Source organism: Argiope bruennichi, chromosome 4, assembly GCF_947563725.1.
Source record: "Argiope bruennichi chromosome 4, qqArgBrue1.1, whole genome shotgun sequence".
Taxonomy (NCBI): domain Eukaryota; kingdom Metazoa; phylum Arthropoda; class Arachnida; order Araneae; family Araneidae; genus Argiope; species Argiope bruennichi.
In genome coordinates this window covers 114496020-114517986 of record NC_079154.1, presented here as the reverse complement: position 1 = coordinate 114517986, position 21967 = coordinate 114496020, and the positions used below count along the sequence as shown (strand labels likewise).

At 25.9% G+C, this 21967-nt stretch overlaps 1 protein-coding gene across 1 annotated transcript; it reads right to left on the bottom strand.

The window, feature by feature from the left end:
• Nucleotides 1-370: 370 nt before the first annotated feature.
• LOC129965671 (pre-rRNA 2'-O-ribose RNA methyltransferase FTSJ3-like) lies at nt 371-21649 on the bottom strand. The gene is made up of 18 exons (XM_056079772.1): nt 21495-21649; nt 20511-20663; nt 18437-18516; nt 18228-18327; nt 18009-18139; nt 16355-16642; nt 14886-14986; nt 13238-13306; nt 11882-12119; nt 9599-9813; nt 6910-7127; nt 6753-6791; nt 5040-5078; nt 3916-4033; nt 3300-3384; nt 3124-3216; nt 1364-1458; nt 371-641 (listed from the first exon to the last, which is right to left on the bottom strand). The coding sequence occupies exons 1-18, from the start codon at nt 21559-21561 to the stop codon at nt 410-412; spliced, it is 2361 nt and encodes a 786-aa protein (XP_055935747.1). The 5' UTR covers nt 21562-21649; the 3' UTR covers nt 371-409.
• Between the last annotated feature and the right edge of the window lie 318 nt (nt 21650-21967).

The following is a 21967-nucleotide window of genomic DNA, read 5'->3' as shown; positions in this document are numbered from 1 at the left end:
TAATAAATGGCAATGCACATTGTTGAAGAAATAAAAAAATAGAAATCATTAAGCAGTATCTTAACATTTGCTGGAACCCTTGGAATTCTTCCACTCCATTGATTTTATATATATATATCCTGTAAACAAGCCTTTACAGCCATGATTTCGAATTATCATATTCAATTGGTGGAGAAACAAAACAAAAAGCTTTTTTTCCTTATTCACCAAAAAACTCAGCACTCTTTAAGGATCTTTTCTCAAAATTAAGCACTTTTAAGGTGTTTAAAAATGGTTTTCAAATTTAAGCACTATTTAAGCCCTTTTCATGACGCTACGCACCCTGATTTATATTTAGGACATTTTGTTTTTCATAAAATAAGAATACCTCTTAATAACAAAAACTATTTATTTAAATATGTACATGTAATCATCTTTTTTTCTGAGCTTTACTTTTAGAATTTCGTTTAAAAGACTTTTTATTTTTCTTTTCTTTTTTCATTGCAATTTTCTCTTTTCTTGTATCTTTCTTCATACGTGGATCAACAACTTTGAAGCGTCCTTTTACCCCAGCAGGGCGCGACACTCTTCTCCCAGCACCTTTTTTAGCCACAACATATGTCACTTTATGATCTTGTTTAGGGACAGCCCTTTTGTATATCCTACAGAAAATATAAATAAATTTGCTATTACAGAAAATATAATAAAATTCATCAACTATAACAATTTCTGCATTCTTATGTAGAATAGGCCAAAGCAATACTGATTGAATTTTCCCATAAAAAACATTTATTAAACAATATATGCGTATTAATAAATTAAAGAAAATAAAGTATATAAGAAATATTAAATTTTACTCATAATTCTATCTAACATTTTATATAAATACAAGCTTCAAATATTCTAGTAAAAAGTCAAAACAGTTAAATTTTAGCTACCTTCAGAATACAAAAAATGCAAAATGTATTATCTAAATTACCTCATATGATGAACAAGATGAATCGGAGATTTATTAGCCAATTAAGTTGAAGAGAAATGGTGAACATAAAATATATATAAAAAGGAACATCTTGAATATGCTATCAATTATTTCCTCAGAATATATTAGAAAATTAGTATTATACTTATGTTATCTCTATTATAAAAATAATGAGTTTAATACCCACTTTTTATATTTAAAAGAGTAAATTGAACATTTTCTTTAGTTCTTAATTTTTATACAACTAATGAATATCAGTGAATAAAACCAATAAAATATAATGACTAGAATGTAAACTTAATGACTAGAAGAATGTAAAAGATAAACTGAACTGGCGAATCTACGAGTAGAAGCAAGTAAAAACCATTGTAACAACTATTCACTTACTATTCTATAAAAACTTACTCTTTCAGTTGATCAGCTTTTTCAGATAAAGACATGTCTGGATGGTCTGTAACTTTCTCTGCACGTTTCTTTGCCTTTTCCATGCGTCTTATAGACTGAAAAAGAAGGTTAAATGTATATTTATTTCATTATTAATTGGAATTGAATATTTGTTCTATTGTGGATGATAACACTCAAAGATAACTAACTATATTAAAAACAATTACAATGGTAAATTTTTATCAAAGTATATAAATAGCTAATTTTGTTTCTAAAATGAAACAGGCAAAACAACTTTGTGCAGTATTGCCAACATAAAGATATTTATGTATATTTTATCCATTAATAGTTTGGAAACCATTACCTAGCTATTTGATTAAAATATATTCCAGGATGTAATAAAATTACCTTATTATGATATAATGTTATGATAATGTAGCAATAATCTCGTGCAAGTGAAAAGTTAAATTTACTGACAAATCAATTAATGAAATATGAAAAGAACATCATACTTCAGGTTATTACAAGTTAGAGTAGGCTTATTTACACTACCAGTTACATTTAACCAGTAGATGATTCATTGGGGATAAAAGTTTTAGTTGATTTAATTCTCATGTGGAAGATTTTATTTATTTCAGCATTTATCAACAAAGAATTCTTCATCTTCAAACTAAAATAGAAATTTCAAGTAGCATATTTTGATTAATTCGTACCCGTTCCATTCTTTGAAATTGGCATAGTGTCATATGTCAAAACCATAATTGCATTACATAACATCTAACTGCATGCTGCCTTGCATAGTGCTGTAACTTCATTTTGTTATTCCTCAAGAGCTATTGATTTGGACATTAAATTGCTGTGGATTAAGAACATACAGCAGCATTTTAATTGGATTAATAAACATGTTGTTAAAAATTAAAGAATAGCATAAACATCCAGCATATAATGTTTATTTCCTACTATACTTAATATCTTATTAGATAAGTTTACTGATTCTGTGACAAAAATGAAACAAAACAACAAGAGCAAAAATCTAATAGCATATTTTCAAATAGGAAAATATAAACAGAATTTTCATTACTTGGATTTAAGAAACAAAGAAGAATATTTCATGAAACAATGTAAATGGTTTTGAGTTTCACAGCAACAATGAAAAAAACTGCTGCACTACATGTAATTAAAAACATCTTGGTAATTGCAGAAAATATAAAACACAAGTGATGGAATTGGGGGGGGGGGAGAAATTGTTTCTCTATATTCATGTGACAAATGAATGACAGCTGTGAAAGTTTCAGAACCAATTCACAGGCTGCAGAATAAAAAATTCTCATCTTCAGCACAAACTTATAACAAATATCTCAGTAAGTTTGACTAGTAAGTTCTATAAATGAGATCATGACTGTCTTTATTTGAACCTAATTTTATAAAATTCAGCTCCATAAAACAAACTTGATGACTGAATTAACATTGTAGTTACTGATTGAAACTGTAGCAAGATGTTGGCATTCATTCGTCATAAATTAAAGGGAAAATTTTATTTTAATGGCATCTTCATCTTTTGACAATTATTATTTTTAAAAAATGGAATAAGATATAAAATTAATTATTCTACAAATATTGAGTTAATTTAAGTCATTTGACTCTTAAGTTAACTTAAATCCTTTACATCATAAATAAAAAAAACTTTTTAAAGATTACAGGAGAATATTATTAAATTCTTCTTCCTTTACTTTTAATATAAAAAATTACTTAATAAGAAACTAGAATTAAAAAATACATACTCTTCTCTTCTTTCTTGCCTTAGCTTCAACAATTTTTTTAATTGGTCTTGCATTAATTTCTTTTAACCTTTGTTTGTATTCAGCTACCAATTCCTGTAAATATTGCTTAGTTAATAACTAATTGAGTAATTCATTTGCATGATTTTAAATTCAGATGAAAATTATTCTTCACTTACAGCAGAAACGGGAAGCTGCTTTCTGTAGTGTTTCTTTTCATCTCGTACAAACCAGTCAGGAAGCTTTTCATCATTGGATGCATATCTGTGTAACATTTGCATCAAAATAAGTTAAATTCATGGAATATTAAGCACATGCCTTCTGTTTTAATAAATATAGGATGTAAAAAGTACTCACATTAAATCTCAGAAATTTTTTAACCGCTAAATTCTGAAAAGAATGGTATACATAATATACCACTAACAGTTGTTTTTAATCTTATCTGTGTTTAAGATTTAAAATAATTGGCATAGAGCATGCTGCATTTCATGAAAATCTGATTTTTAGCTTTTTATCAAATACATAGGCATATAAATTTAACAAATTTTTGCATGGTTTCTAACTACAACATTCAACAAAATGCCCACAAAAGATTTAGTCATCTAGAACATTAAAAACACAATAAATTTCTGCAGTTTCTGATTATGAAACTAAAGAAAAGAATCCCTGAACACTAATTAGTATTTAAAATTGATATAAACAACTAATTATGATATTTATAACAGCATTAATTTTCTGAAAATACATTGAATTTGCATTTGGAAGGAAAGAATATATTAAAAGTAAGTTATATACCTATTGTAACCACTTTCAATAATATCCCTCTTCATTTTCTTTGACTGAACAATGAGAGATCCTAATGCTAAGCCTTCTGGGTCCAGTTTCACCCTTTTTCTTTTCTTCTCTTTCTTATCTAAACAATAAATGCAAAGATATCTAAATTAATCTTTAAAAATATTAAACACTTTTCATTTTAGTAAATATGAGATTAAAAATGAGGGGGAAATTGATAAATTTTCCCCCCTACTGCATAAAATTAAATTCATCAGGGAACAGAAAAAGCAGGAATTTATTCCAAAATTATTCACACTACATAGAAGAAGAATATGAAGCATCTCAATAAGAACTGGGATGAGAACAAAATAAAACAAACACTTATGAAATTAAAAATTCAGTCATAATGAGTTGACCAAAGAGCACACTGAATATAAAATGATATAGATGTATACATGTAATTTGCAAGTATACAAGTAACACCAAAAAGAATAGGACCTTGTGCGTGACAGCTTATAGTTTTGAAAACATGGCTGGAAGCAAAATTTCAACACAAAAGTTTTTATTCCAAATATATGATAAATATTTAATACATTTTCAAGTCGAAAGATTCAAGAGGCCAGAGAAGATCATATGTACTTCGAATTATCAATGCATCTGGCTGTGTAGTTAAATGCAATGTTTCTTAAGGGAGGTGGGGTTCCAAATGTTAGTTATTTCAGTTGCAGAGATCCCGACAAAACACTATCACAATCATCTCTGTAAAGTCTGACAATGCATTATTTCCAGACAGTATGAAATATGCATGAAACACTTAGGTCAAGTGTTGAAGAAAAGCCTCTCCCCAAAACCACATTCACTATAAGGCCAATTTTAACATTAGGTGTAAAATATAACATATGCTTTCATAAGTATTTATTTTATTTTGAACCCTATTTGCACATATAAAATATAGAGAAAAACTGTAAAAACATTTCCCTTCTCTCATGGTAGAGTATATGTAGAATTTATGTAGCAATGTAAAAAAAAGATACATATCTGAAAATTTACAAATTCATGAAAGTATGAGATCCTTACTAATTACTATTTAAATATATATTTATTCACGTGAAACAGAAATTGGTTTTGAGGAAGTTTTAATTTACCTGTATTAGTTTCTTTTGCTGATTGACTCGTAGAATCATCTAAAAAAATAAGAAAGTGAGGAAAATTTCTAAGATTAAAAATATATGAACATGTCTGGATCAAATAAAAGAATATTGCTATTATATTATCATATAAGAAATTGAGCAAATTCCAATTCATTAATGATACCAATAGATAACGTGATATGCTTAACATACAATAAATTAATGCTTTATTGGTTTTAAAAATTCACACTTCCAGAGTATAAAAACCGTAACTATATTTTAAAAATAATAATTGAAAATATTATTATTCAAACACAACACATAAGGAATAAAAATTGTAAAAATTACTAAGAATAATTAAGAAAATGATAAACTCATTTTTAAAGAACACATAAAATTATAATTTTATTTAAATACAATTTGAAAGTAAAGAGAAAAAGCAATAATAATAAGGCTATTTTTCACTTATTTACTGGATGAATCTTAAGTAAAAATCGCTAGCTTTTTACATATTTCAATAAAGTCAGTAAATTAATCTACCATTAAAACCATTTAAACCATGCCTACCATTAAAACTTCAGTCTTTTGAATAAATGAAAAAAAAAAAAATCAAAGTAATACTTTGATCCACCCCTTCTTCCACATATTGAAAAGATTAAGATTCTAATCTTTTAAATATATGAAACATTAATAAATTAAAAAGATTGTTGATGACATAAAAAAGTAAAGTGTACAAAGGTAAGAAAAAAAAAAGGAAAAGAATTTAAAAAAATAAATTTTAAAATGATGAATGAATTAGAAAAGCACCTAGTAACAATATATGTTATTTGTACTTTTAAATAAGAGAAATTTTTTTAATGCAACTTTTAATATTGGCAAATTGCAATAACAATTCAATGTAAATTATTAAAGATATCTATACTTATAATAAAGCTCAATGTATGTGTGTGTGTGTTGGCGCACTACAGACCAGACCGTTTGACATACACTGACTTGGAGGTCGGGAATGTGCACCTGGGGTCCTTTTTTAAATTTTAAATTAGAATTTTTATTATTAATTAAAAACTAACTTTTTTGCCAAAAATATCTTCATTTCCCCACTGTCAAATGAGTAAGGCTCCAATTTATTCCCCCACACTAATGAGGTTAGGCTGAACATGTTTTTGCCCGATTATTTCAAATGATTCTGTTTATTTTCTTATGCATTTAAAACTAAACATTGTTAATTAATCGATCTGTTCATGATGAATCTGAGAAAATTTTGTTGAAAAATTCTTGAGATATTACATAAATTAAGAAAGATATTCTTTTACTGCCCATAAAGTTTAAATGCTCAGTGACTCTATTTTCAGTAATCATATTATAAAAAAAATGGTTTGTTTCAGTAAAAAGTACTATTATATTAATTGCAGTTTAATCATTTCCACTTTAATTTAAAGCTTAAATTCTATGGGAGCAAACAGAAAATTAGAGAGATACATATTACGTTATGGCTGAAGGCCTTTATAATATTACGAGTGAATTATATGACTATCATAATTTGAAGTTTTATAATATTTTGATGAAGAAGCTATTAAAATAGGAGTTACATAAAATATTTAATTATTAAAATTTTAACGAGTATTAAGATTGGCGAACCGGCTGGTCGCCAAAGGCGGCTAGTATACAATAAGATTTAAAATAGGAAGGAATAAAAAACCCATTTGAAAAACTAAAATATTGTATTACCTTTTTGTTCTTCACTGATGGGCTCTTTGTCCATTTCATCTGAAAGAAAAAACATAATTAAAACATATATTTGCATTCATTACAACTTAATACATAATAATAATTTTTAATTATATTAAATTAAAATAGAGTTTTAAAATTCGACAAAAATATATACCTTTCTTCGCTTTTTGTTTCTTCTCAAATTCTTCAGCCAGTAAATCTAATTCTAAATCACTATCATCATTTTCACTAGCGAAATCAGCCTTATCAAACCATCTATCTACAGTATCTTTAACTCTATCAGGTCTTTCCACTAAATCAACCATCAATGGGTTCTTTTTTCCTTCAAGAATAGTTTCAGTAACTTCTTTATCATCTTCTTGCTCAGACTCACTGTAAATATAATTTAGGCAATTGTTTAAACTTTCACTCATAATATACTACAAACTTTGTTATATACCTTATTGAAAAAAAATTTCAAAAAAAAAAAACTGACTTAGCAAAGAAAAAGATAAAAATCATTCGAGAAAGCTTGTCTTGCATTTTGCTTCATCTTAATTAGACTTTTAATTAATTTTAGAGGCATTATCTAATAGAATAACTTTACTCTAAAAAATTGACGAAATATCAAATATAAGTCTGGTAGTATCAGATATAAATTTTTCAAAATGTGACAAAAATATTTGAACAAAACTGGTAAATAATTCAGTTTATATTTCACTAGTCCTCTTTTGAATGTTTTCACTTTGTCAATTAAACTTGCTCCAATCAGTATTGAAAGAAAATATCAGTACATATATAATTTTATGAAAAATGCCTTGTGAAACCCGAAAGGCCAAAAAATAAATGGATCCAGGGTAATGGCTATACAACAAAATGGTTAGACAAACTCAATAACAATCTTTATTCAATTTGAACACATGAACACACAGATGATAAAACACAGTCGAAGTGAACAGTCGAATGAACAACATTTACAATAAACAGTAATACACAAGTAGCAAATTATTAATAATGAACCATAATAACATAAAGAACTCAGAGAGAACCCTGCTGGAAGAAAAATTTTACACAATTATTCACATTCCTCAAATATCCACTAATCTCTATGGTCTACTGGTTAGAGTTGAGCTTCACAGCTGATTCACTATTGATTTGGTTATACCACTGTAATTCAGCACATGACTCTATGCTGTCTCTATATCTGACCGCAAGACTTACCAGACAACTCTATACTTGATTCATGAATAACTTCAGCTCGGTCTCCCAGCTTTTTACAGTTTCCAAAGCAGGTCACAGAAATTTCTTTAAGAATAGCAATTATTTGCATTTTAATGATGTTATCACCAAAATTCCTGTTGATTTTGGAATCATCTATTTTGTTGCCAAATTCAATGTTTTCTACTTCACATCGCTAAAGGTTTGCCAAAGCTGGATTATTAATCTGGCATCCATCAGAACTCTATCAAATTATATTCCTTACAATGAAACTAGCTGCACTGAGAAGCAACATTATACATTCGCAACAATATCTAATTCAGCTTTGAAATTCAAATAACTATATGAGAAGTTTTATAGTTTCAACTGAAGAATTTCATTTTAGGAACATCTTGCTGCATATAGACAAAACATCAAGTTGACATTATTTCAGCTTTCAAATGTGAATTATTTGTTGACAATGATAATTCACAAAGTAATGAATGCAATTTATAAAAACTTTTCAGAAACATATGATAACCATAATGATAATAAACTGCCCCCACCTACTGCACGACAAAAGTGAAGAAAAATTATTTTCTGTACAAAAAAAAAAAAGTTACAGTTAAAAAAAAAATTAATTCGTATTGAATAAATGAAAAGGGAATTTCCTTTTGTTTCTAAATTTTGTAACAAAACAATAGAACTTCAATCATCTTCAGAGAAGATTTATAGAAATAAAATTTTGATAAAGAAAGCAATAAAAAATTACAAAAAAATTAGCACTATACTGGAATTGATTTTATAGTTAATATTTTTTCCCCCATTTAGATACATTTTTAAATAAAATTATTTTTTAAGATTGATGCCTTTTAATGATATCTGAATGCCATTAATAAAAAAACTAAGGTAATCAATTTCACAAATTTTAAAAGCCCACATTTTTTATTTAAATAATTTGCCTCATTAGAAACTTTAAAAATTTAAATTTCAGTAGAGTTTAAATTTCTCAGAAAAATTTTTTCTTCTATAATTAATATAATGAGAGATTGGGAATTTTATGAAAAAGTAATGTGGGATCCTAAAAAGAGGAAGGGTTTCTATTCATTATAACAGAAAGAACACAAAATTTGAAATATTTGCTAGAGACAATATTAAGACTTTCATATTGGATCATTAAACAAGTAGTATGAATTTTGTTGTAGTAACTCAAATGCCTATTCACAATCAAATTCAAGTTATTTTAACTATTTAATGCACCATTTGAAATAGCACAATAGATATTTTGGTACAGTATCATAATTTTGAATCTCAGCCAGATGAGAAAAATTACAAACTCTGCCTTTTGCATTACACCTGTAGAACAACTGATCCTTGGCATTTACTTTAATGTGAACCATGATTACATGCATGGCAATCTTTTATGGTATCAAGTTTTGAGCCTTGATCCTTTTCTACCCTGAAGCTGAGACTTTATCACTAAGTCACTATCTTATCAAATCACTACTTGGATTATTAGCAGTTTAGTTATTTAGCTTCAGAAAAAAAGTAAATTAATTATATCTCATAAGAAAATAAAAATTTCTCATGATTACAAAAACAGAGATCATTTATATTTATACATTATAAATTTCATGTAGTTTAGGAGATTTTCAAAAATATTTTACCTTTCAAATTCCAGTTCACTACTTAAACCCTCATCACTAGAATATTCACTTTCTTCTTTTTCAGGTTCTGCTTCAACTCGTGAATCATCTCGAACATCACGATTATAACTTATAAATGTACTCTTATAACCAGGTTGTAAAATATCCTCATCAGCAGGTTGAGGAGCTTCCAAACCAAATTCTAAGTTGGTTTCATCTTCTACTTGCAAAAGAGCCTTCAGAAAAAATAATAATAATAATAAAAGTCTTCCCCATTTTTAAGGAAACAATGGGGAAATTAAATGTGAATTTAAAGAAAAAAACAATTACTACGTTAAATTAATCTAAAAGAACTGACAAAATATGATGTAACAATGGGGAAATATTAAAGATGAGAACATAAACATGAGGTGAAAATGTATTTAAAAATATGATTCACCTACAAAATGAAAATCTTGAAATATTTTCAAGTTCAAATATCTTAAAAGAGGGATTTTTGAAATGGCTTAGTGAAAGTACCCATAAATAAAATATGCACATAATCAAAATTGAAGTAAAAAGTTATTTTCATAAACATATTTTATAAATTCATAAGTGTTTTTATCAAATAGAATAAAATTTAAAAACTAATGCTTTTTTTGAACATTAGTGCTCATTGTTCCTTTCCAATTATTGGAATATTAATATAAGCACTAAGTATTTTAAATTGGAAGCTACAGAAATAAAGTTTCAAAGCATAAATATATATATATATATAAAGAAAATTTCATGCAAACCTCCTTCTTTACATTAAAAAAAAAAAAAAACATAAATTGATAAAAGATTTAAAAATAAAATAAAAGATAATAAATAGAATAACTATAAATTGCTAAGGCATAGATATTGCCATTTTTTTTTCTTAACAAGAATACATTAAATTATAAACTATATTATATTTAATTCATAATTGCCTGTTTATACACTATGGCTTCATTTATTGTTTTGCCATCAGGTATTTTGATTCAATACTGTTCTGACTCGGGCAAATTCTTAGTTATTAGCTTTGAAGTTGTAACATAAAATAATAATAATAATTACTCTTATCTCACAAATTATGAAACATTTTTTTAATCCAAAACTAATGTATTTATAAACATTTACATGCATTTTAATGTCAAAAATTAACTGCATTCTTTTGTAAAAGGCAAACAAAAGTTTATAATAATAAATCCAATGCTATCTGATAAAATGCATAGTGTAGGTATGTTGTAAAGGTACAAAAATTAAACAAATATATCCATATCAGTTTCTTATTCAAAAGATGGTGAAGATAATGGTATATTTTCAGAAGGAAAAAAAAAAGTTATAGAAAAGGAATCATTTTAAGATGAGGAAATGACATTAGGAAGCTTACCATAAGTGCAGTCAATGCAATTTTCCAAAATTTAAACACAGTAACATTTTTAATTACTATGTTGATCATAAATTGTAACAATTTATATCTTATAAATAAAATTGCATAATTAATATATTACAAATGGATGCAATCATATATAAATATATGTTTAACAGAGAATGTTAAAATTCAGCACAAAATATCCAGAATACATAAGTCATTTTGTAATCAGAAGAAATCTAGTTTAAACAAGAAAATAAACTATTTAACTTACTAAGTAAAGAAGTTTTTTTTTTTGTTTGTTTTTTAAGTTCAATTCAAAACTAGGTAACTCATATTTATTTATATAATTTCTTTACAACTGAATGAATGAAATTTCAGTAACTTTTAAAAATCTGACTACATATTAAAAGAAATGACTCATTCATATTTTAAAAAGTTCATTTCTGAGAGTTTTAAATTATTTAATCCATATATTTAGCTGCCTATTTTTTTCCCCCTTTAATAAGCTTTCTTTTACAAAATTAAATTTTAACCTTACCAACTAATAAGAGCTGACTTAATTTTTGTGATTAATAGATATTGAATCAATAGGATTTTAACATCCTACCTGAAAATATAAATATCATTTCAAATTTTAAAAAAAATTAGATTAATACATTCACACAACTTTTCACTTTCATTTTTAGAACTCTCAATCTCTTATACTGTTCAATATTTTAAACAAAAAAATTAAAATTCATAAGATTTGATCAAAATAAATATTTATTACAAATGAACACAATTCTAAAACTTAGTTCAAAAAATAGTTTCTACAAGGGGAAACAAAATGTTAAAAATAGGCTATCAGAAACCTGTAGGATTGCAAATCAAAACCTATGTTAGAAATATTATATACAAAATTGTTATTCAGCAAAAATGTTACTTACATTTTTATTTTTGATTTGTGAAAGTTTAAACAGCTCTCTGTCTTCATCAATGATTGGTTCATCATCTTTTATGATCATTTTCAAATTCAATCTTTCATGCAACTTTTTACGTTCTTTCAAAATTTTCTTCTTTTTCCTCTTTGCTTCTTGCAATTTGGATAATTCTAATTCTTCAACTTCTTTCATAACACCATCCAGTTCTTCCTCTTCATCAGGAGCAACTTTTTCAACAGCCAAGCTGAATTTCAAAAGATATTTAGAGATTCAATACAAATATAATTTTAGAATGAACTTTATACTAGAATAAATATTAATATTTAAAAACAATCTATCCTAGGGTTCCAAACTTCTAAACATTGTGATCCATGTTTTATAAATTGAATCTACTTCAACCCAATCCATCCTTGGGGTATCAAGTTTTCTTACAAATGAATAGTACATATTCCTTCCAAAAGAGGCTTTGTGGATCCAAAAGGAAATTTGTGAAAAATTATATTTATTATTAAATATAATTTTACAAAAATACTTCTAATATGTGAAGTATTGTAAATTTTTAACTTGCATCACATTTTATATATATATATATATGGGAAAATACATATACAATCATCTGTCAAGACTCATCAAAAATTGACTCACAACTCAAAGTGTGAGAACTCTTGATCTACACAAATAAAACAAATTACAAATATAATTTACATAAAGCAAATACAATAATAATTTACATCATATTCCCAGTTACACATTTTTACTTTATTTTATTGTCTTTTTCATTGATACAACATTTTTTACAGCACTTTTTTAAAACATACCCCCATGACAAATTATAATTCATAAAAATAATCTTAGAATATTATGAAAACCTAACTTATTTAACATCTAAAGCAATATAAAATAATTAGAAATCAGATGGCCATAATTGTGAAATCAAGGAACTAATCATAATTTTAAAATTTTGGATCTATCATAAAAATATTACAAAAATTGATATAACACAATACAATATGGTACACAATCACTACTCATTCACAATTCATTTTATTTAATACTTTTCACTATACTTTTATAAAAAGTTTAAAATTTTAAAAAGCAGATTTGCTGTCACAACTTTTAAATATAAATTAAATTTTTGAGCCTAGTTATTACAAATTTTATAATTATAAATTTGAATTTCTGCATCTAGATGACATATAACACTAAATTTTGAAATTCAAATCACAAATGAAGTAGATTGATAAAAATGTTCAAAATATATAAGTAACAAATTCATATTAAATTTATATAAATGTACATTTTCTTTATCATTTATTATATATTAAAAATTCATCAATCTATGAATTTAAAAATAAGACATACGTCTTTTCTTCTTTCTTTGCAGCCTCTTCAAGAATAGTTCGCAACTGCTTCCTCCAGTTCAAAAGCATTCTTTAAAAAAAAAAAAAAAATCATATATTATAATAATTGCTTTAAGTTAAGAGAGTAAACTATGCCAGGTTTGATAGTAATATTAAATACATAATATCAAACAAGCAATAATCATTCTTTAACAGGATAACATAAGAAAACTAGTAAATAATAAATGTTCATTTTGTGAAATTATTCAAAATATTTTTTTTTTTCCATCCTAATATAAGGCTTAATTTTAAAAGATTTGCTGAAATCTGTCCATCACTATCAATCAAGCTTATAGAATAGCATAGTAACTTTATTTGATTACTTCATTACATCAGTAAATAAAACACAAAATAAGTTAAATTTCAACAAAATTCTTGTATTATACTACCTCTCAGAGGCAATAATTCCTTACCATATGCCAAAAAGTAAAGAATAATATAAAAGTATTCTATATAAAGCACTGTATGATTGTGTTCTCATCACAGAAATATGCCATTTTTGCCCAATCGTGATGAAAATTAGCAAAAGATCATCAATGTAAGAGGGAAAAACACTGCCAGCTTTTTATAGACCACAAATGAACAAAAATTTGATATTTTTCGAGAAAATCTTATAAATAATAGCTCATAAAAAAGATTTTTTGCATCAATTTTATAATTAAAAACCTTTTTATCTTAATTTAATTTTAATAAATATTAACACATTTGTTATTTGAATTGCACAAGACAAAATCTTATGTTTCATAAATATTGTCACAGGATATAACATACTATTTCCATATTTTATTTCATTATTTTTGCATTAATCTACCTTTTTACTTTGATGCTATATTTTCTAGCAATGTGATTCTTAAAATTATTTTTAAAAAAATAACATGATTAACAAATATAGAAGAAGTCAGCTTTCTTTGATACATTTTTTTAATATTCATTCCAAAGTTTATTCACATTTACACTACAATTCTATATTATTAACCTTTTAAAATAAGTTTCCTGGCTCAAACACACTGGATGAAGTGATTTTTATTTCCTATGACCAATTTCATATAGTGAAATATTTTCTTATGATCAAATCACTGTTTCATTATATGTTAATGAATATTTGCTTCATTTTCCAATTACAGATTTTTAGTTCCATTATAATTTTGCATTTACCATAATTCAGATTTTTTTTCTATTGAAAATTCTGACTAAAAAACAAAAATAAACTCTATAATAATAAAATACTCCATATTATTAATTATTTGGGAAACAGACAGACAATTTTGAAAAAAATTACTTTGATTAAACAGAACCACCATATATAAATATTTTTAAACAATAACTTCAAATTTGGCATTAAATTCAACTCAATCAGGATCTAAAAGTTATTTCAAAACAATCTGTTCTTAGTTAAATAATAAAATATTCCAATATGGCTAAAGCTATTTATAAACTGCAGAATGCACTATCTACAATGCTAAAGCAGTCGTAAACAATTATAGTTGCAATGGCACATACACAGCTTACTAATATACTTGCATTTTAATACATAAAATACATTTGCACTTTTATATAACAAGACTGGTAAAAAAAAAATGCATCAAATTTATATGGAAAAGAATACATACTTTAAATCTGCTTTTCCTAAAACTTTAATATCCTTACAACATTGTTTAATTTCTTCAGTTGTTAGCTTATGGTTTTTAATATCTTCATCATCAAACACAACCTGTAATAGAAGGAAATATCAAAAGACAAAATAAAACAAAGTGTTATTTTTAAAAAAATTATTTTATGAAAAATTAGTCTTTTCTAAAATATAAATGCACAAAACTTTATATAAATTGAAAAATGATACAAATAGAAAAAATAATGCTCATACAAAAGTAAAAGGTCATATAGATGCTCAAAAATGAATTGATATTGATCTTTCAAACATTAGTTAATATAAACCATTTGAGAATAGATTACTTCTTCCAATCATAGAGCAAGACCCACAAAATACTTATATACAATCAAACTAAAATTAATACTGGAAATGAATATAATTAGATCATGCAATCCATAATTAAGAAAAAAGGACCATTACAATATAGTATGGAAATGTACAAACCGGAGAATTGAAAGATGTTCTAATGTGTGTGTGTTTTTTTATGATAATAAAAATTCAAAATGATGATTTTTTTAAATGCAAATTATGATAATCTGTCAATGAAAGAATTTTGAAATAAAGGATATTATATTTTTATCCACAAAAAATTTATCATAAAATTGGAAACCCCACCAAAATATTTTAATTTCATGCAAGATGATATATTTTAAAAAAGAGCACGACAACTCCAAATTAAGTCAGGTTAATAAGTTTTATAAATCTTCTCAATTAAAATATTAAATTTAACACATTTATTCATACTGTTCAACAAACAGTAATTTTTATCACTCTTTCTTTTTGTCAGTTCTATTTGATATTTATTTAATCCTTTTTAAAGGGAAAACTCTTTGAAATAATAATTAAACAAAACATACTGCTGGCAGCATCAAATAATCTGATTAAGAAAAGGTCATTTGAAAGGGATTTCAAAGCTTTGTTAACATTATAAAAGTAAATAATAAATTCCATATAGAAATAAAGAAAAACTGTGAATAATAAGAAAAAATATGCAAATATAAGCAAAAATTTCTCTAAAAATGCAGCAAACTTAAATTATTTGGAATCATTTCATTATATTCATTAACTAACTACTCCCACCCCTTAAAAAAAAAAAAAAAAAAAAAAAAAAAATGTTAAATATATATCATATGAGAAAATTATTTACATTGATAATTCAATTACATAATTAATTTCAATAATAATTCAAATGACATTTCTATGATCAAAATCTAATATATATATCTGCACCTAGACTAAAAATATAAAAATACAATAACAAAATATTCCAGCTTAAAAATATTAGTCTGAACAAACAAGATTAATTTTTTTGAGTAATTAAATATAAGATATTTTATTTTTCCTAAGTTTACAATAAAGATATGTAGTCCATCATTAGAATGAGCATTACAATTAATCAAGCCAGTGTTTTACTTTAACTTAACATACCTCATTGCATTTGCTAAGTCTCTCTAAATGGTTTTCACAAAATATGAAATCAGTTGCATTAAGAGTTCTATACATGGGTGCATCATCTTCATAACCTTCAGCTTTTGGCTTTTTATTAGTAAGCTCAAGAAGTTTTGACTTTGTTTCTTCTTTAGATTGAACATCTTTAAACAAATAACCAGGATCTAAAAATCGGGGATCTAAGCGCTCAGGTGCAAGAAATCCTTGACACACAACAAATATCTCAGCTGATTCGTTTCGAGAAGCTTGAGGTTTAGTAACATGCACCTATAGAATGCAAAGAAAAAAAATTCAACAATTGAGAAACTTGACAAGCATTCAAATGTAGCAGACAAACTAAACACAATGTCTTCTTAACAAAGGTTATTGCCATGTGCTCTTAAATAATCTTTTTAGTAGTTGTTGTTATTTTTTATTTTGAGCTTAATTTTATAAAATGCAAGCCAGAATCTTGTTATAAACATCACTTTTTCAGAAAATATTAGAAATCGAAAAATTTAGTAGGTCTAAATGGTATATATATGATTATTTTTTAAACCAACAGAATTCTTAAAAATAATTTACACAAAAAAAATTAAGAAATTTGATTTTATTTATTATTACATGAGTCTCAACATTAAATTTCCATTTCTATTATTCAGAAAACAGCAGGAGTAATCTCCCCAAAAGTTTCTAATATATTCTTTAATTAAGATTCTGTCTCCCTCCTTTTGCATAAAATTATGCATCTTAGATAATGGCTGCATATGACTAGCATAGCATTAACAAACATTATTATGAAGTACAGATCTGTAGCATGGATTTAATATTTTTACTGAATCTATTGTGCAAAATATGTATTTAGAATTGCCAACTGAATGAAACCAAAATTTGACTTGGAAAACTACAGTTGTAGTCATAAAATAGCTTACTATATTTCATTGTTTTAAGTCATTCCTTTTGCAAGTGTGTTTACATGTATATGAAAGTACAGACTGACTGTTTCACAGAAATGGTTCAATATTTGATAAATATTTTTATTTAAGATGCTAAAATCTGTGGACCAAATTTTGTCAACCTAGTTTGCAGTGGTTTGAAGTTATTGAGCTCAAATATATTCAAACAGACATCCTGAGAATGGAGCTTGTTCAAAATTTAATAGAAATCTACAAAGTTGGTCATGAGTCCATATACAAGATTTCATCAGACAAGCTCAAAGCATTTTTTTAGCTATCACATTCACAGATAGATAGACATAATGCCAAACATGGTTTTTTTTTTAACTTAAGGAAGTTTGAAATATGGAGATTTGTTAAAATCTCAAATTCAAATTTTTTGACTTTCTTACAAGTACTTTGTACACAAGAAAGTAAAAACATAAACAACAGTAAAAAAATTAAATTAATACAGTTAGATGAATATTATATTCATTGTTAAAATATAAATACAGAAAATGACAATGAAACGAAAGCAGAAGCATCTTTGACAATTCTTTCATTCATATTACACAATAAAAATTTGTAGCTGAAAAATAATTTATTTCTATAATCTATTTGTTGGATGATAATGTATAATCTATACTGCAAAACTTTAAAAAAATTATTTTAAATAAATACAAAAAAAATTAAATATTTTATTTTAAAAATATACTTACATGTTTAAATAATTTTTTAAATATCCATACGAGTGACAAGTAATCTTTTGAACGGAATACTTTAGTAACAAACCATCCACCCTTCACAAGCATTTCTGTGGCTAATTTCAGTGCACTAAGAGTCAAACCATCTACAAAATATATATATATATATTATTTATTGAGATATTTTTTTTTTTCTTCTAATAAACATCTAAAACACTCCAGTAAGATACGTACTCTGTGTAAAAGCATCCTGTATCCAATTTTTACCAACATTAGGAGCTCCATCATGAAGCACTACGTCTGCTTTCCAGGTTTTCAATTGTCTTTTTAGTGACTAAAGTAAAATAAATTAGGTTAAATCTTCATTAAAACAAAACTTAACTTTTTTTAAAAGCTATAAAAAAATCACACTAAATTACTTTCTAATAACAAAAATGTCTTACCTGTCGACATTTGTCTGTTGTGATATCTTCTTGTAAAGTGATAACATTTGGTATTGTCTTGATAGGAACCAAATCCACTCCTAAATTATAAAATATACAAGAGCTATGATGATTACTATACTGGTAAAACATAACATCATCATATCATAGAAATTCAATAATAAACACACAATTTTTTTTTTATTCAATTGTTAAAATATTACCATAATGTAAATAATTCTTCAAAACAATAACATTATACCTCCAATTTATTCGTTTTTAATCCAAAGCATTACATTAAATGCACAAAGACATTGATAAATTGACTCTAATTAAACTAGAACTTTAATTCAATTTATAATAATATGATCATTCATTTTTTTAACAGTTGCAAGCTATTTAATCTGGACTAACACTTCTTCCCAAGAATAAGCCCAACTAAACCATCCAAAAGAGTTTCTTTCCTCTATAATCATATGGCACCATGTTGTGGGCCTTCTTCCATTCAATGCCTATATCAGCATAATTCTTGTATTATCATTTGGTGATATTCTAAATATATTGCTGCATTGAAAAGAAGCAGTCGACTCTCCATGGCCAAATGGTCATGGCACTGGTCTTACAATCAAGAGATCGTAAGTTCGAATCCCACTAGAGACAATGCAATTCACAGTTTGTGTAAATATTTAATTCCTTAATTTTATGTTTTCCTTTATTTCATGTTGGAGAGGATTCTGGAACTTTCTTTAGTTTACCATATAAGTGTTCTGGACTTTTCTTACTGTCTCCAGAAAAGTATTCTAGAATGTTCCCTGTTAGTATAAAAGCAGAAGATCTGTCAATCACTGTGTTCTGAGTCAGAGTTGAGTTAATAAATTGGTTTAGCTGTACCTCTTGTGTGTGTCATTGAGTTCCATACTAAAGTACCTACGTGAGACTATGTCCAATTCGAGCCCAGCACAGTTTTTTAATTTTGGCAGAAACAGGTTGGACAGAAGTTTTATTTACAATTCAATATTTGAAATTTTGTTCGGTCAATATATTAAAAAAAAATCTAAGGCAAATAATTTGAAAGGCTGTCCTTCTGACTGAGTAAGTTTCCAAGTTTGACTATCATAAAGCAGGACTGCTAATACAGTAGAATTAAATATACGTAATTTGAGTTAACTGCTTTTCTCCAATTTTATTTTGATCTATTAAAAGTGAATAAATACTTTTACTAATTAGTTTTACCACTTTATTTCATTTTCATTTACTTTCAAACCTATCTGTTTGGCAATATTCTTCAGCCTCTATGTCTTTTTAATCATGTCAGTAATAATTCAAGACAAATAATATCATCAACAAAATCTTTTTTCAGAGCGGAAAAAAAATCCTAATATATCTTTATTTTTTGATGCCTTAATGTTTATCTCATTATTCAATCTATAACATTTACAAAAAGTATTCCAGACATGATGCATCCTTTCCTTATTCCAGATTTGATATCTAACATCTCTAATGGTGACCATTTAAAATAATTTGTTCTCATTGTACACAATTTTTCAAAGCACACAGTATATTTGATGAAGTTATAGGAAGCATTTTGGACACTTAAGAATGGTCATGTTTTATAAAATCTTTTTAAATTACTTTAGGTTGCTATCAAATGTCAATAAAATTTGGGCCACATCAATCTCAGATTCATTCTAATATCATATATAGAAAGACTAAAACTTTCATTCAAATTTGCAGTCACTGTATTCTATTGTTAATTCAAAGAACAAGAATATATCAAATCATATGTCTCAAGCAGAATGGTTATTCAATTTAAAATGATTAACTATTAAATTTAATATAAATATCCTATTTTGAAATCATATCAGGTTTATATTTGGAAGTTTCTAATCTTGATACATAGCAAAATAGCACACTAGTCGCTTCTGCCATCTAATAAAAATAGCAGTCATTTTATAACACTAAATAAGTTAAAATGCCTACATAAACATTAAAAAGAAATCAAGTGAGATAACCAATTAATATAAATGCCAGCATAGAGAGAAGCTAAGCATTTTATTTTAAATTATCATTAATTATAAATTTTAAAAACTCTTACCAATGATAACACTGGAAACAGGCATGGCTTGCTGCGCAACTTGAAGCCATCCTCCTGGTGCAGCACATAAATCTATTAAAACTCGAGATTTTGGTAAGAACTCAAATTTTCTATTTAGTTGAAGCAACTTGAATGAGGCTCTTGATCTATAACCTAAAAGAAAATAGTGCAAAGATAAAAATATTTTTTGTTATCAACCATACATCCAAATTAAATATTAATCAAATACAGACAACATTATTAAATTATTTGTTGGAAATTCTATCCTTTAAAAAATGCACCATATTCACTGAGCCCAAATTTTTGATTAAATATTTTTTTAAACTTAATGATTCTTTTACAATTTATTACTCGAATCTTAAAATATTGTATTATAATGTTTGAAACAGAAATTTTTTAAGTAACAAATTGCATTTTTAATTTCATCTTCTAAAATTCTAAGAATGTGTGAATTATAAATTTAAAAAGCAATCTTAATAATTAACAAAGTCAGTATTTGTGATGTTGTACTTGCTTGAGATATGTACTTGCTCTTTATATGCTTTACTTCAAATTACCCTCAATTCCAACTTAAAATTAAAATTAAAAAAAAACAACAGAAGTTTATATATAAATATATACACTAATTTTTTTAAAAAAAAAGAAGGGCACAAGATTTCTGTTGTTGTTGTTTTTAGAAGAATTTAATGAGCAACACTTTAAAGGCCTGACTGGATAAATAACTGAATCTGAAAATTGAAATAAAAAAATACAAATTACGATAGAAAACTTAATTTTGACTGCCGATTAATATAGCCAATGAATCATGTTAGTGAATTAGTCTTTGTTTTCCAATATGCAACATTCTTATTAATAATAAGAAGAACTTTACTTTTTTTTCCCTTCTTATTTTGTAAAAACATTATTTTAATTCAAATATGCTATTCAGATATAGTTACATTACAAATTTAATTTTTACTTGTAAAATAAAAAAAAACCATTTACCAGTTTCTTTAGCTAACTTGTAGAATTTATCCTTTCGCTGTTTTCCAACTTTTGCTTTTTTAGGCATTTTGACTTAGTTTAGTATTAAACTTCACCTCGTGTTTTCAAATGTGCACGTCGGTGCACGGTAAATTAATAACAAAAGATAGCTGTTGCCATTTCAATGCATTAAAAGAACTTTCATTATTTATCAGAATAAGTAACTTCTTTTAACTTCTCTCTTTTATTTTCTTTAAATTATTTTCTTTTAAAGAAATTTTATTTTCAGAAGAGAAACTGTTTTCATTTTATAACTTTTTTCTTCAAATTTTAAATTGTTTACTGTAAATAAATGTTGTATTTAAATGATATTTAAATCACTTTCAGTGTCTCCAATATTGAAAAATTCTTTTTATTGACTCGCTGTCTTTCTATTGAAATTTTGAATTATAAGATTGAAATCATCGCTTAATTTAAAAATGATTGAAGCTAAA

Excerpts from the sequence above, each read along its gene's own strand:
- LOC129965671 (XM_056079772.1), bottom strand. The coding sequence starts at position 21,561 with ATGCCTAAAAAAGCAAAAGTTGGAAAACAGCGAAAGGATAAATTCTAC. Across the intron at positions 18,140-18,227 it reads ACAGGATGCTTTTACACAGA|ATGGTTTGACTCTTAGTGCA; the intron begins GTACGTATCTTA and ends TATATTTTGTAG. Across the intron at positions 1,459-3,123 it reads AGGCAAGAAAGAAGAGAAGA|TCTATAAGACGCATGGAAAA; the intron begins GTATGTATTTTT and ends CTTCTTTTTCAG.